At 37.9% G+C, this 16,314-nt stretch overlaps 2 protein-coding genes across 6 annotated transcripts; both read right to left on the minus strand.

Moving 5' to 3' along the window:
* Positions 1 to 258: 258 nt before the first annotated feature.
* On the minus strand, positions 259 to 10,216 carry mllt1b (MLLT1 super elongation complex subunit b). 3 transcript variants are annotated; one of them, XM_039675749.2, is made up of 12 exons: positions 10,069 to 10,216; positions 8,339 to 8,519; positions 6,490 to 6,572; positions 5,797 to 5,940; positions 5,525 to 5,650; positions 3,951 to 4,559; positions 3,772 to 3,856; positions 3,577 to 3,685; positions 3,090 to 3,189; positions 2,936 to 3,001; positions 2,759 to 2,830; positions 259 to 2,078 (listed from the first exon to the last, which is right to left on the minus strand). In XM_039675749.2, the coding sequence occupies exons 1-12, from the start codon at positions 10,078 to 10,080 to the stop codon at positions 1,950 to 1,952; spliced, it is 1,716 nt and encodes a 571-aa protein (XP_039531683.2). In that variant the 5' UTR covers positions 10,081 to 10,216; the 3' UTR covers positions 259 to 1,949. The 3 variants fall into 3 exon arrangements, with proteins under 3 accessions (XP_039531683.2, XP_039531682.2, XP_039531684.2); XM_039675748.2 differs by having other exon boundaries at positions 2,927 to 3,001; XM_039675750.2 differs by lacking the exons at positions 6,490 to 6,572; positions 8,339 to 8,519; positions 10,069 to 10,216 and adding an exon at positions 6,189 to 6,283 and having other exon boundaries at positions 2,927 to 3,001.
* A 310-nt stretch (positions 10,217 to 10,526) lies between these two features.
* On the minus strand, positions 10,527 to 14,969 carry znf414 (zinc finger protein 414). Of its 3 annotated transcripts, XR_005623394.2 has the most exons (8): positions 14,821 to 14,969; positions 14,419 to 14,467; positions 14,223 to 14,333; positions 13,968 to 14,073; positions 12,918 to 13,453; positions 12,234 to 12,304; positions 11,442 to 11,594; positions 10,527 to 11,028 (listed from the first exon to the last, which is right to left on the minus strand). XR_005623394.2 is itself a non-coding variant. In XM_039675753.2 (7 exons), the coding sequence occupies exons 2-7, from the start codon at positions 14,423 to 14,425 to the stop codon at positions 10,952 to 10,954; spliced, it is 990 nt and encodes a 329-aa protein (XP_039531687.2). In that variant the 5' UTR covers positions 14,426 to 14,467; positions 14,821 to 14,969; the 3' UTR covers positions 10,527 to 10,951. The 3 variants fall into 3 exon arrangements, 1 of the variants encoding a protein (XP_039531687.2); XM_039675753.2 differs by lacking the exon at positions 12,234 to 12,304; XR_016168569.1 differs by lacking the exon at positions 10,527 to 11,028 and having other exon boundaries at positions 11,517 to 11,594; positions 12,234 to 12,417.
* Between the last annotated feature and the right edge of the window lie 1,345 nt (positions 14,970 to 16,314).

A 16,314-nucleotide genomic window follows, 5' to 3' on the forward strand; every position in this document is an offset into this window, starting at 1 on the left:
TTGAAAATATCTTCTTTTGTGTTCAGCAGGAAAAAACCCTTTAGGCATCTAAACATGGCCTCCATAAACAATATATTATGGCTTTGGCTTTAACAGTCTATTAGGCTATTATTTGTTAATAACAGGATGAATAATAAGTTAGTCAATGACACGAGATTGAGGTGTACAACTTTTTAAAACATTCTCTTTCATCCCAAAATGCACAAATTGTAGTAATGACTCATCTAAAAAGAAAATCTATAAACACACATACTGATATAAACTAAATGGAGAATGAGCTTTAATCATGGTTCCACAGTTTCAGCCTTCAGTGTACGGTAACCTATGTAATGCACATTGTTACATATTTACATAATACTGTAAAATGAACCCATTCCCCTGATAAGGCTATGCTACTACACTAGGGAAGAAAGCACAACCAAGTGATCTACAAGAGGTTTCTAGCTTGTGCTTCATCATGTTATATGGGTTTGTATTGTATGGATTTATTAAGAGCATCTTCTGTATTCCTGAGAATAGCTGATAAAGCAAACATATAGGGTTGTGAAAGTGATAATTCATGTGATAATCATGCACAAACACGGATCACTGCTATTTACCCATGATGTAACATACAGCTACCACAAAAGTTTCACTGAAAACATTGTTTACTTTATAGCCATACATTATTGAGAATCAAAAAGGGTAACTGGCAATCGACAATGAAGAATAACATGTCAAGCAGGTATGCTTTTCAAAAAGCAATGTCATCAGACGATACGTATCTGACACAAATACATTTTCACTTGTATAATACTTCAGGTGAACAGAAGACTCTTTTTTCCAATTGCACCATTGGAATACAGACAAACCCTTCCCCCTTCATTCTGTGTGCATATTCTCTCAAGTGATTGATAAATCAATAATATGACTTCAATAGATGCATTTAAAAACATTGACAAAAATCTGTACATTTTTGCAAGTCAATATCATGTAAAAAAAAAAAAAGAAATAAAAAGAGAAAATATTCATAAATATAGTTATCAGATAATTACAAAGCACTGAAGTGACCAGAAAAAGTGCACAGTTACTTAAATAAACTACAAAAAGAACTTTAAATGCTTAACAAATTGACCGTCAAAAAAACAGATTAATGCACAAGACCTTCTCAGATCACACATGCAGAACGGCTTTATCAAGTGTTCTCTCGGGACAGGTATTTAACCGCCTTTAAAAGGGCTTTGAATGTCAATTTCAGGCATTTCAAATGTTGACGGATCATTTTTGGTCATCCCAAGACCAATGAGAGACTCACAAACAATTATAATCAAAAACATGACATTTTAAAAAAGGCACTACAAAGGCAGATAGTTTTTCCCCTTTAGCTGATCCGAGGGAGCATCTATCACCAAAGCTTGATAGTATTACTTGATCCAACACATGGGGCTACAAAGCTATGCAGACACAAACAGTATGCCGATAAGGTTTGATCGAGTTGGGCTCTTTCCATGTCACCACGCTGTGCTGAGTGGTAGACATGAGTGACAGGGTAGAGAAGGGACACAGTCTTTCAGTCATCGACCCTGCATAAAGGCCCAAGCGAGGGAAGCTGTTACAGCTTTGGTGCAAAACCAGTCTTGAAATGTACCTACTTGTAATAAGGTATCTCATCCATGGTGCCTATGCGAGATCTTGTCCATTTTGGACAGTATTGTGCCAACAGTTTGTTTCTTAGTGCAACGCGCAGTGCTGTTATTAGATAAACCCTGAATGCCGCCCATTCGTGCCCCTGGTCCTTTTGTTTGCTTATATCTATTACAGTATAAAGTTTTTTTTTGTTTGTTCGCTTTGTATTTGTTCGTTTCCTGTGCATTTATATGTTGCTTTCAATTCCTTTCCCTCTTCCTCCAGTCAGTTTGGAGGCCTCTCTCACACTTCTAAAAAAATCACGTCCGAGCAGCTTCCTTGTGTCATGTGGACGTGGCTTCCAGGTAGCTCTGGAGTTTACGTACAGTTGACTCGTCCAAGGAGAACAGGTCAAAGTCAAATGTTGTATTTGTGATGTTGAAATGGCCAGTCTTCTCGATGAGGTTTACAATCTAAAAGACACAAAGTCATGCGTCAGTCAAAATCAGCAAACATTCCTGAAAGGTAACAAAAGTTTCATGAGCCAAACATAAATCAGCTGTTTTCCAATGAGAGGCACCTAAAATCTTCAATAATTTTATCTTTTACATACAATACCATTCAAAAGTTTGGGGCCAGTAAGACTTAAAAAAAAAAAATGAAATACTTTAGCATGTGTTAAATTGATCTTTAGACTTTTACAATGTTACAAAAGATTTCTATTTCAAATAATTATTTTATATTATTTTGAATTTTCTCTTCACCAAAGAATCCTGAAAAAAATATCATTGGTAAGAATAAGAAATGTTTCTTAAATGCCAAATCTGCATATTAGAATGATTTCTGAAGGGTCGTGTGACTTTGCCATAACAGGAATAAGTTACATTTTATAGTACATTCAAATAGAAGACAGTTATCTTGAATTGTACAAATATTTCGCAATATAACAGTTGTACTGCATTTTTGATCAAATAAATGCTTCCTTGGTAAGCATAATAGACTTTTGTCAAAAACATTTTTTTTTTTAAATTACCGACCCCAAACTTTTGAACAGTAGTATACGTTAATAATTTCTAACGTGCCCTGAAATAAGGCACTGATCAATCTTCAGTTTATGAAAATGCACTCAAATACAGAAATAACTTATTATAACCTGCTGTAAAATATTCCTCTCTCTCAGAGCCATCAGCCTGCGATGGAGGTCCACAAGCTCCTCTGTATAAGCCTGTAATCAGATCACTCGTTTAAAACTTCCATTGTATTTTTATGTGCAATCAAAATCTGAATTTCAGCTACTGAGGAGTATGATTCAGTTATTTACCCTTCCTACCTTGTCGTATCCCCTCTTGAGCATCTTCTCACGGGTGCATGAGTCTGGGCTCTTTTTTCCTAACATCTGACAAAGAACACCAATGATTTCAAATCAAATTAAAATATAAACCTAATACAAACCAATCTGAAGGTTCATCGCAATGTAATCTCACCTTGAGGTTTGCTGAGCTCAGTTTGGGTAGAGGTGAGGGGGCTTCCTGGCTGGGAGGTCGGGACTCCTCATTGCCATCACTGTCACTGTCCATGCTTAAACTGAAAAGGGGAAAATCCTAATGAACTTGTGAAAGGAATATAAATCAGATTCAAAGTGTAACATGGTTGTGTTAATATTAATAATGTACATTTTTTTGTCAACATTTTTAAGTCAAGTCAAGGCACCTTTTTACAATACAGATTGTATCAAAGCAGCTTCACAGTGATATCATGAAAATAATACAACACAGATCAATAATATTGTTGAATATCAAATGTCCCCAACTTAGCAAGCCAAAAGCCAAGGCAACAGTGGCAAGGAACCAAAACTCCATCAGGTGATTGAATGGAGAAAAATTGTTTTACTGTCAAGTATCCCTTTTAGTAAACATTTCAGTTATTCAAACAAGACCATACTGGATAAAACACAAAGTGCATGGTACAAACCGAGAGTTCTGATTGGGAGGAGTCGTTTTCATGGGCGTCTCAACCTCAGAGCTGCTGTCATCATCAGAACCTTCAGAGCGCATATCCTCTACCATAGAACGGAGCGTCCCTGGAAACGATCATTAGTAACGATCATTAATGAGACGATACACTACGGATCATTAAACTGACCATTCGTGAGTAAACTCCATGTACCTTGGCCTTGCTTCTGTGGTGGCTCAAAGTCAGAATCAGAGCTGGAGCTGGAGCTGGAACTCGATGGACTGGATGGAGCCGATTGCTAAAAAAACAAAAAAAAAACATCCTTGAGCTTTATCACATTTGAATACATGATTCAAATCCCTGTTCTGCTGATGGACAAAACATAAACATACCTCTGATTTAGAAGAGGCTTCATCCTCAGAGTTTGATTCATCAGAGTCAGGCTGCCTTTTTACTTCCTGCACTTCTGGTTTCATCTTGGGCCAGTGGCCTTTATCTTTCGGGGGTTTCTTCTCGGGGTACGTGGAGGATGTTGTTGAGGTAATACGGGGAGAGTTGCTGCTGTAGCCTCCGCTCACAGGCCCCTTCATGCCCTCGGAGCCCATCCTCTTCTGTTTCTTGGTACTTAGCTTTGGAGCCTCCATGGTAGATGAGGGCCGCTTGCTCGGGGTTCGAGTGTCCAGCTGACCCCCTCCTCCTGTCACCGCTCCGCCACCTTTTGGAGACATACCATCCATCTTGGACTCTCTGACCGTAAGTTTGGGCTCTTTGAAGGCTGCTTTTGGTACCGGTTTCCCATCGTCTTTTCCTCTGCCATCCGGGGCTTTTTTTGAAAAAGAGGACGAAGACTGTTCTCGTGAGGACTTGCTGCCCTCACGGTCGCTCTCTCGGGACGTGGCCTTGCTCTCAGAGTCCTTTCGCGTGCGCTCTTTGTGTTCTTTGGTTGCCTTATGGGCTTTAAGACCTTTGCTGCTCCCACTTCCTCCATCTTTACTTGACTCCTACAAAGAAGGTTTTAAAAGACTGTTCTTTAAATGCATAACAGCTTGGAAACTACCCGATAAGCACTGTCGATCTTCAAAACACAACTGAAGACTTTTTTAATGAAAGCTGAGATGTTTCAATCTCTCCATTGAAATTTCTGAAGCTTCAAAAAGTTGAATCGAGTGGTTTAATAATCAATTACGGTTAACTGAAGCTCAAATTAGAGGTGTGCATTCCTGCGGTCTACAGAACTTGACACAACTGAGTACGACATGGGACAAGTTTTGAATTGCTGAGTGCAAGAGGGAAGATACTGATTCGTGCGTGGAAATGTATTTTATGTTTTAAGGTACAGAATGTCATTCATCAACAACAAAAAAAGGTTTACAGGCACGGGGTTGGATATTTTCAATGTTTTTCACGGAAAGCACCTTCCTTTTTCCTATTGCGACGAAAACATTAAAGTGAGGTCTGTAGCGCCATGTCATGTGTGTGGGAACAGGTCAAACTGCATAGCTTTCTACCTGTGAGATTTTGCAGGTGGGAGCAGGACGAAACATAAAAGTGGCGGGTGTGACTCAAAAGAGATAGCAAGAATCAATAAAAATAAGTTCTCAATCTCAAAATATTGTACTTTTTTTTAATTAAACCTAAAAGTCAAGTTTCACAGAGAGGGTTTAGATTAAGCCAGGATTAGGCCTTAGTTCGAATTACGCAGTAACCCTAGAAAAGAAACATTACTGGTGTGCATCTTGAGACAAAACAATGGGACTGACATATTTTAAGATATGAGGTGCAAGTTGCTTTCCGTTAAAACAGCTCAAACATGCATTTTAGCCTGGGACTATCTCAAGCAATTTTTCTGTGAAACGGGGAAAGACTATCAACCTTAAACACTTTAAATAGATTTAGAAAACAATTTAAATCATATTTGAAGTCATTTAAATAACTCTTTGACCAAAGGATGACTTTTTTTACTAACCTTTACTGCATGAGAGGACTTGATCTTCTTGGGGTCTGAGAAGGCAGATAGTGGAATAGTCGGCAGCATTGGATAATCTGGACTGGGCCTTGGCATCATCTCCACACCCTCAGGAACAACTATAGCCTGAGACATGAATAACACCCCAATGGAGGGAGGGAGAGAGAGAGAGAGAGAGAGAGAGAGAGAGAGAGAGAGAGAGAGAGTCAGTCTATTAAAAAGAGCTGATTATAGAGGTTCAGAAAAAAGCAAGAACAAACAACCCTGCTCACCCCACCGGCCTTGACCAACTTGCGCCGAAACTCATGTGTGGGGTTGTTAAACGTAAGCTTCTCACAGCGCAGGTGATTGACAGGTGGGTTTCCCTCCAGGTTCAAGAATAGATCATAATTAAAGCACACCTTTTTAGGCTCCTCCTGTGATTGAAGAGACAAACATGTTCAGGATTCACAGACTTGAACATCAGTATCAAACCCAAACCTCTAGCACACATCTAGCAGTGTGTGAAACATTTACAGTGAAGTCAATATAAGATCCTTGGTAGATTACGAAACGAGAGAAAATTAAACAACTTCCAGAAATAATCCACTACGAATTCTGAAAAAGTATACAAAATAAAAAGTAATTAAGTCTTACAGTGAAACACAAATTCACATTTTCTTACCATTTATACCTTCTCCAATTTCTCTGTTGCTGTTCAACAGCTTCATGTCAATTCTCTGTTAGCTCCCAACAGTGCAAACACTGAGTTCACCTAGTTGTGTGACCCTTACCTTTACCAAATTGCAAAACTCTTAATCACGTTTTTCCAATACAGACAACACACGTCTTAAATATAACACATCTAAGAAGACCGAACACAACAATCTGACAGACTTTTCATGCCTTTCACCTGAAATACCTGTTATTCATGTCAAAAGAAACTAATTGCAGATACTGCTGTAGATAAGGGGTGATGTGCTCACCTTGTTTTTGAAATAGACCTCTATGGGCATGAGAAAACCAGCATAACCTGACTCTTCCACTTTATATGGGGGCTCTTTACAAACTGTGAAAAAAAGAAAGAAAAATACTTAGTTAATGTTTAGCTACACATTTTTCAATCTACAATGAAACAGAAATATGAAACCAGAATCACTATCTACATGTACATACAATGTGCTACAATAAGGTCAAGGGTGCTTTTTTTGCCACTTCTCACACCATGGAAAAATAACTATTTTTTCCGAACAGGTTTCTGAAACACTACTAAAATCAGGTAGCCACACCCCAAAATCACGCCATTGGTTGAGCCAGAGGTTGACATATCACACCACTCACTCATACAAACAGGGAGATATTTTAAAACACTCCAGAGAAAGTGTTAACTTCACCTTCAAATACAACCCCTGGCAAAAACTGAATCACCACACTTAAAGGACATTTTTTCAAACAAATCACAGATATGACACAAATCAGTTTGTTTAATACTAGCAGAACAATCTGTCTTTGTAAAACATATAATTTGCCATATAGTTTACCAGAACAAGTATACAGGGAAAAAAAGAATCTCACAATGTTGAAGAAAATTTCTAAAGCAAAAACCGGTTACACTTTATTTGAAGGTGTCCGTGTTACAGTGTAACTATGCATTTAAGTACTGAGTAATATTAATTAACAACAACATGCACTTTCTATATAATTAGGTTTATGGATTGGTTTAGTTGCATGTAATTATGCATAGGCCTAATTTACTGTTCAATACATGTAACATTTGTAACAAGGACACTACAATAAAGTTACCCAAACACCTATTGACAAGCAGTTAAAGTCCCCGTGAAATCAAAATTGAACCTATTTACTTTGTTAGCGCATATTACTAGTCTTGTGGTGAACAATTAAATCCGTGCAAGTGAATATATATTAAAAAAATGTTTTACCTTAGTAATCTTTAATCAAAATCTGAAAAGTTACTTCCGGTCTGGAACGGTTTCTTTTTCTGATGACGTAGGTTTCACAGTTTGGGTGGGGAAACGCTTAACCACTCCCCTCAAACCGTTAGTTTGCTATGAGCGAGAGATGGAGAGGAGGAGCGCTAGAGTAAAACCCTGCCCTCTGTTCAATATTCCGTTTCACTTGGAAATACGTCACTGGAGAAAAATCGTTTGCAACTTCCGGTTCACGGGGACTTTAAAAAGAGTGCTTTTGCCAGGGTTGGTCATGTTACCAATACTAGTTAAAATAGTTGCTATACAATTACTTCCGTATTATACTAGATCTTAAGTTAGGACTTCACTCACATGCTGTAGATACACAAAGAACTCCGGCGCACAACAAACCTTTGGTCTAATAAAACATTGGTACCTAGCCGACCGTTCTCGACCGTCTTTATAAAATATCTTCTTATTAAACGGTCTGTACACTTGCTCGTTACACGTTCTCAATGCTTGGTTTTGCATGTAGGGACCCTCATTATGTTACTGTGTTAGTGTGGGGCTATTTTGAGCCTTGTTAGTGGTATAATGGGTATGCCCCCATTACTAGCATTATACGCTAAACAGTTTTTAGAGATACAACTCTTTACATTCGATTATCATGAAAACAAATCTCAGAGAACGGTTCACTAGGTACCAATGTGTTATTAAACCAAAGGTTCATTTTTCGCCGGACTTCTCCTTTAACAGCATGAGTTTAAAAAAAGGGCAGATTTAACACAACAGAATATGGGTGTAAACACCAGCCGTTTCCTTAATCATGATTGAAAGGGACCTTAATCTAACATCACTGTGAGTATAAAGTTACAGGGTTATGAATTAGACTTAAAATATAACCTGCCTCTCTTGGGTTTTGGGAAGCTTTCGTGAAGGCGGAAGACAACTCTTTCCACAAAGTGCTGGATGTCACATGCCTCTGGGCCCCGAACAAACACCATCCAGTCATGTGTGAAGCCCTCGTTAGTGACTTTCTTCCTTAACTGGGCTCTGTGTCCCAGTTCCAGTTTCACCTGCACAGTGCACTGAAATAAGAGGAAAAAAACAGTCATCCACTAGAAGACTAAATGCTGTTTTCTATTCTGAACAAGTGTGCACAACAACAATAATAAGCACATATACATCTAAGTGAGACATATACATTGTTCGATTCGCTTGGCTTGTTTGGTCCAAACCAAAGAAAAACATTTAGTCCTGGTCCGCTTAGTGTTCAGATTGGCATTTTTATCAACTAACCTAAAGTAATAGGGATACATTCACAACTTGATTGATCTGCTTTTATGACGCATTGCCTATTTTGAGACAGAACATCTAAAACAACTCTGTGTACTGGGCTAAATGCGCTTGTTGTATTGGGTGTAGCCTGCATATTTTGACCAAATGAGCTTCTAAAATGTGTGGAGGAGTCAAAACAGAATAAAGAATCCCTCCGTCATACACACAATCATTTTCAGAAGTCTCAACCCGCTTGTTTGGATGGCAGCGATCACACTTATTCCATTAACCCGCACTAACAAAGCAATTGCACCAGGGTTTGTTTTAATTGAGCCAAACATGTCATAGGTGAAAAGGAGTCAACCTGCTTTCTTTCTCTGACAGCTGCAGATGGAAACTCACAGTTCTGTGACATTCTTCACAAGCATGATGGTTTAATGTTTACAGCTTTTCTTGGTATTTAAACAAAATTAATGTTAGACTTGTATGCGTTAGTTCAGTGGTTAATAAATTAGTTATTGCAGAATACAAATCTACATAAGCAGCGCATGTCACAAATAATTTGGTAAAAAAGGCTTTAGGCTACTTTGAAAGGGCCTAGACAGAAAGTCTGAAGACATTTTAAAAGCTTGAAATGTTAAGGTTTTTAAGACTGAAGCAGCTTTAGACAGACAGACAGATAGATTTAAAAATAACACCTTTAAATACAGTGCACAGCAAATGATTAGCTAAATCAAACCAATTAGAGCACTGGAATTTTGCATATCCAATGAGCTGTCACTCTTTCCTGCATCTAGCGTACTCGAGAGTTATGAATTTTTTTTATTATTATTATTATTATTGAAAACGTCGGTTGTTGTTGAATTAATTAAGTGTAATTATTTGTAATTCAATGGAAGAATTTTTTTCAACTGTCTCAATACCTAGTGAGTCCCCCTGCTAGACAGGTTTGACCATGGGAGCGTTCGAACGTTCGCGCGCGTCTATGACGCCCACGAATGCTGTCTATGTAGGCAGCTCACTAGGTATTGAGTCAGTCCCCGGACTAGCCGGACAGCTAGTGAGTGTTGGAACTCAAGAATCCATCTGTCCTATAAGCCAAATGCTGAGGTTTATAAAAAGACAGATTGGTTTCTGCAAGTACATTTTTGTCACGACTTAAATTGACACAAAACACTGACGTAATTTCGCGGGTTTCCTGCTTTAAGCCTCGTACGAGTGACTAGCTGGCTAAGTTAGCATCCTGACCATCTTCAGAAAAACGTTGGCCTCGCTTCTTTCACTACAAATACATTAATGATAAAAGCATGCGTATTTCCGTCTAATGACTGTCTGGCAGTGTCAGTAAAGTCTTATTACCATGTTCTCCATTGTTGCCTATGTTCCGGTGGTTTAGTTTATTTACAAAAGCGTTGAAGTAGATTGAATGTGCATCCTCGCTCTTACACATCTGATGGAGTGTGAAGGGAGAAACTAAACAGTTTGAACAAATGGCCGCGACACTGATAGTTTTTAAAATAAAAGTAGAATGGCTTTTATCTACCTGTTTCTAATCCACATCTTTCTACTTTAATTTGCTTACACACTTTGCATGTAAAGTCACTCCACCCTTTACTGTAAAATGTACGGAAATGTTTTCATTAACTTACTTTCGTGAAGTTCAGAAAGTATTTTAATAAGAGATATTTAATTATACTACAAATAAGTGAAATTATACACTTTATAAACAGAATATTAAATAGTTAAAGCAACAAAATCCACCACAGAATAGCATGCAAGGTATTAAAATGAGATAAACTCGCATCACACTTTCAAAAAAATGTCCTAACATGTTTTATTTGCAGGTAGTAAACACCATAGAAACAACTGTTTTTAATTCTTACACAATAACAAGTGGCCAAGATTTATTTTTATAAACATGACAACTGTTCTGGATACTGTATGGATACAGCCTCCTGCAAATAGGTATGAAAAAAAAAAAAACCTTGGTAACATAATGGTACAACATTACTAGTTATTTTTATGCAATTCCAAATTATTTAATGAAAACTAACAAGACATTTTGTAAGCCTAGATTACTGACAAAGACGTGCAGAATTTAGTGCTAATTGTTATTATAACATCCAGACCAATAGAGATTCTTGAAGTCCACACAGACTCAAATGAAAACATTGAGTTGCATATATAAAAAGCTTTAAGAAAAGTTATTTGTCAATCATCAGTTTTCATGTCTGATTTCATGCTAGAGTTGTGTATAAGTTGAGTTCTCAGTGTGCAGTGAAGTCTTAGCCAGTAAAGAAGCAGTGCCATTCTCTGAATCTGTAAAATGCACAGAAGGTTCAATCTGGTGAGATGATGTCACTATATTGTGTCATTATTTTCAAAAGACTAAATGCCGGAATACACTACACAACTTAAAATCTGAACAGATCTTAGAACACTACGCATCACTCCGAACACAACACACTTCTAAAACATCCTGCTGTTTGATATCATCCAACTGGATGCAATCAGAGTGAAGCTAAATCGAAAATAATAGCCTGAAATGATCTGTCAACTCTGACTGCCCAAAATCTGCAGGCTGGCGGACTGGCATTTAGGGTCAACTTGTCCAGACTGCAAATCGGGGCAAAACACTCTGTGCAAAAGTTGTGTAGTGTTTTCCAGCCTTAACTCAATCAATTGCATTCATTACAAGGTTAATAATTACACATTGAAGTAGGGAATCATACCAGGATCACCGTTCACTTTGCCCCCCGGGTTCTTGTGCTGGCTGTCAATGTGAGCAGTCATCTCCCCCCGGTTTGGGGTGCAGTGGCCACACTGTAGGCAGCTGTATCGCCCTCTTGTGTGTTCCCACAGGATGCGGCAGTTGAAGGACTGACCTGACAGATTTAATTAATGGGCGAGTCATTAAAATCAAAACCAACTCAAAGATCATCATATTCATGGTTATACATTCATTGAGAATGTTTGTAGACAGAAACAGAAAACCTTCACCAGTAAAAGTAGCAGATAATTGCATGATTGACTTGAGCTGGAAAAAGAACTTCAATGATCACTGGCATCAGCTCACATACAAAAGCAACATTATTCACACATTCAAAATCATTAAACCCAGTTTAGACAGATGAACATGGGCACAAAGGTTTAGGGATTAACAAGTGCTCTCAACATCACCACACATGATCAACTATTATGACACAGCACCATCTCTTGCCAGAAATGACCACCTGATTTTTGTCAAATGCAAATGGGAAGGGGAAAAAAAAGTGAAGTAAAGGAACACCGGCCCTAAAAGCAGACCCTCTGATGTCTCATTACATGTTAGTGAAGCCCGTGGACATATGCATTTAGGATCGGATGGGAGTGGACTGAGTCGTGCGGCTAGATGGGACACCCAGGGAAACACTAAAACCGGTTAAAGCAGGGGAAGGGGAGGAGAATTAGCATCTAAAGTATCATTTGAGGGAAGATCTGATTGTTCCCTCAAGCAATGTGTGTGTGGATTCTCTGTGCCTCACCTGGACTTCATCTCTACTTAAACTCTGACTGCTTGGAGAGTTCCATCTGTGCAAAAGGGGCCCGGGCGGTTCTGGCAGGACAGTGCAACATGACAAAACACAGTTCACTCAAAGTGGCCATGGCCAAGGCTTAGGCATTTCCCCCACAAGTGACTTACAAATTCCCTTTCAAAAGGACTCACACCTGTTGATAAGCAGGTGAGATCAGTTGAGCAAACTGCAAAATACACAGGTGAACAGGGTCTAAAATGTAGGAGGATTTAAGGAACACTGGGTCTCATTCACTAACAACTGCATGGATTATTCATACTTATGCGCACAAGAGAACACGTGCACACGGAATTATTGTTAACCTCATTCGAATGTTGATGAATATGGAATGAGCCAACTATCTTTTCCTTTACACATATATACACATACGATTTATGAGATGAAATATTTAAAATTTCATCTTAACACACTGTGTGTGTGTATATATGTACATAATATAAATGATTGTGTGTGATTTGTGGTTCTTACAGATTTTGGGAAAGAAATTGTATAAAAGTTATTGATTACTTCAGGTTTTCCTGCACAATTTTGTGCATATGCATGGTTAGTGAATAAGACCCATTGTGAGCAATGACACTTGCTTTCAGTCGGCTTTCCTCACTCACAGAGGAAAGCTTTATGAGACCCATTCACCTTGGTTCTTCCTCCAGACAGCGTTTGATCCTGGCGATGACGGCAGGGGTGGTGAAGAGGGCAGACTGGGAGGACCAGACCTGGGAGATCTCTGCTGCTGCTGTAGGCCCGGATCTGGCAGGAAGACTGGGTTAACAGGAGACAGAGTGGGTGGAAAAGGGCTGTAGGGGGATTCTGGTTTGCAAGGAAGATTTTGGTTTGAGGCGAGATTTAGAGTGGCAAGGAGCAAAGTTGCAGGGCCTGGAGGGGTTGGGTTAGTGAAAGCACTGTTTTCTGACATGTTTGCCAGTGTTGGATGTGTTGCCAAAGTGGGCATAGATGGCATAGACTCCATCTCCTCTGGCACATTGGCGGATAAGAGGGGTCCAGATGGTTCCATGTCACCAGAAGTGAGAGGAACACTGGCGGGCTCTGCGTCAGGTGCCATTCCAGTCTCTATCTTTACTGCAGCCTTGTTCTTAGCAACCTTGGCACAGGTCTGCAGGTGTTTGAGGAGAGTGCGATAAGAACGCAGTTTGGCCCTGCAGCTCTCGCACCTAAAGGACACAGACATAATGATAACGAGGAAGCATAAAGCCGAAACATAACATTAGAAATAAGTGAATCAATCCTAAAAGAAAAAACATCAAATCACCCAAAAAAAATTATAAAAAAAAAAATAAGATTGAGATTGAGAACATTTTTAAAGACAAACTAAGGCAGTTTGAGATAAGAGGGCATCTATGGTAAATTGCTAAATTAGCTAGTTGTTTTATTTCATACTGAAACAATGGCAAAAAAGAGTGAAATATTTGTTTGTTTTTAATGCCATGACTGATTATTTGGCAATTTTCATGGTGACAATTGTACATGTGCTATTAAAATTTATAAATAAGATACTCAAATTATTTAACTTGTTTCTCCTAAAAAATGTACCTAAATAAAAACCTTGTATTAACAAAGTAAAAACAAAATTCTCAGAAGAGTGGAAATATTAAAAACTATTTATAAATGAATATATCTTTAGTTTACTAATAAAGAAAGGAAGCCTAAATGTAAAGCGGAACTCACAGGAAAAAATAATTTGGCTTGTAATGGTGTCTCATATGTTCCATGAGCTGCTGCATGTTGTTGAATGAACCATCGCATCCTATATGAGAGCACAGGAAAGTTTTCCCTAAAGAATAAAGGAGAGTGCATTAGACACCAAATTGCTGATGTGACACTTTTCATGACAATAAATGAACTGATTAAATGACAACAAAGATCATTTCATCCATCAAGTGTTGCACTAATAAAAAAGTCACTGGCATGTTGATGTTATACCTGGAAGAGACTGGGCAGTGTTCTTTTGATGATCCTGTAGATGACTATTCAGTGCTTCTGGACTGTTGTAGGTCCTCTTGCACCCAAAAAACGAGCAGGACATTTGACAGCCTGGTGAGACATTTGTTCCTTAAACGGGGCTATACAATGCATTGAAATAGCAAATTAAAACATAGTACTACTAATATTTACATACCTTCCATGGTGATTTCTTAGATATGAGGTAGTGGGATCGGTCCTTCAGACTAGAAAAACGACATCAAATATGATATAGAACATTAATGGTCATGCACACTTTCAGTGAATGGCGCGTAGTTCTAACGTGGGTGTGCACAACATCATAACAACAAGTGCAGACTTAAAGTAAATAGTAGACTGCATGCATTTGATCAATAACAGTTGATCAATAACAATAACAGTAGATAAATCCATTGACGTTACTGACAAACTAATAACGTAAACAATCAGGGACGTGCGCAGACAGCCAGCGGTCGCACGAGCTAGCAGACGACAACAACAACAAAACATCCCATTATCTGCTTGGAATAAATGTATACATGTGCAATTATTTATAGTGCACATTGATCATGACACTTACTATGAATTTATTTCGCGAGGTTTTCAAAGCTTCTTCAAAAATAGACGTTAATTCAAACCTAGCTAGATCGCGTTTCCAGCCTGGCTACGTGCGATACGTTCATCTCTAAATATCGCGAGAACATACGTTCCCGTTGCCGTTCCAGTTCGTGTTGACCCATATGTTTAAATGACATATGAAATATGAAAATGTTTAAATGATTTAAATTACGTTATATTACACACATAGCTGATGTTGGAAAACCACTTCTCTTCCCCTGACGTTGGTATTTGGTTACCGTTTGAAAAGTAGCAATCATCTGTTTTTAAAAATATAACTCCTAACCACAGGAACCGTAATTGATTTAACACATTAAATACCTGAACATAGAGTTAAGGCTGTGATATTGCACACTTCAGCAACTACAGGGTTGAAGAATGAAATATTAAAATATCTTTAAAAATACATAATCTACCATTAGATTAAGATTAGCCTATTGCAAATATCTTAACAAATGATTATTTATAAATTAATCTGTAACGTTTTCGTCACTAAAGTATTTGAAGCTATATTTAAGACAAAGGTGCTGATTAAACAAGGATTAGTTTAACTTTAGGAAAGTGTAAGAAACATCTAGATTCTAGAAAATATGTGTTGCCTCAAATGTGATCTGTTTAACTGTGTTAATGTATCCCCTGTCCAGTAGATGGGGCAATAAACAAGTCCACTGAATTTTCCACTAAAGCGCCTGTTTTTTTTTTTTTTTTTTTTTTTTTATTACAGAACTTATACAAAAATACCAACACAGGGAAGTAAGTCAAGGTGTACAAACAAACAGACAATAGTACCTAACAGAAAATAAGCATCCTGGGTATGCATACATCAAATTATGTAATACATAAAAAAAAAAAGAAAAGCATAATTTTAAGGCCAAGTCATGTCTTTGAATAAATCATCAAAATACATCAAGAATTTTTCACTTTTCTTGTTCTTTATAAGTCTAAGGGACGAAATAAAAGAGTCAAAATCAGCAAGAAAGAGAGGAAAGCTCAAAGGAGATTTAAGCCATTTTTGCTTATGGATGAAGAATTTTGCATACAAGATAAAGAAGTTAACGACATACTCAAGATAAAGCAACTTTGGATTTTCATAATAAAAAATAACCTCTTTGAGAGTGAAGGTGTGGGTCGTATTTGTAGGGCTAAAAACAAAAGAACTTAATTTATTCCAAAATCTATTGGTTACATTACATTCACAAAATAAATGGGCAGTTGTTTCCTCAACAAAACCACAGAAGGAGCAAGTATTATCAATATCAGAATATTTAGCAATAGAAGAGTTAACAGGGTAGATCTTATGAAGGATCTTATAATGAATTTCTTTAACTTTGTTGGACACTAAAGCGCCTGTCCAATTTTCTTTATGAATTAGATGACGTAGGGAAATGATACCCCGCCCCTGAAATGAATGTCCAATAGTGTTCTGAGTTTTTGATTCGACTTCCTTTTGATTGGA

The sequence above is a fragment of the Pimephales promelas genome, chromosome 5, assembly GCF_988280905.1.
Source record: "Pimephales promelas chromosome 5, fPimPro1.hap1.1, whole genome shotgun sequence".
Lineage (NCBI taxonomy): Eukaryota > Metazoa > Chordata > Actinopteri > Cypriniformes > Leuciscidae > Pimephales > Pimephales promelas.

Bases quoted from the DNA above. Each gene is read 5' to 3' on its own strand.
- mllt1b (XM_039675748.2), bottom strand. The intron at 4,560-5,524 runs GTTAGTAAAAAA...CCTTCTTTGTAG, and splicing joins AGTCCTCTCATGCAGTAAAG to GAGTCAAGTAAAGATGGAGG. The intron at 3,686-3,771 runs GTACATGGAGTT...GATCGTTTCCAG, and splicing joins ACCACAGAAGCAAGGCCAAG to GGACGCTCCGTTCTATGGTA.
- znf414 (XM_039675753.2), bottom strand. The intron at 11,595-12,917 runs GTGAATGGGTCT...TAAATCTGTCAG, and splicing joins TGTCTGGAGGAAGAACCAAG to GTCAGTCCTTCAACTGCCGC. The intron at 11,029-11,441 runs GTATGATTCCCT...TGCATTTTACAG, and splicing joins CAAAGTGAACGGTGATCCTG to ATTCAGAGAATGGCACTGCT.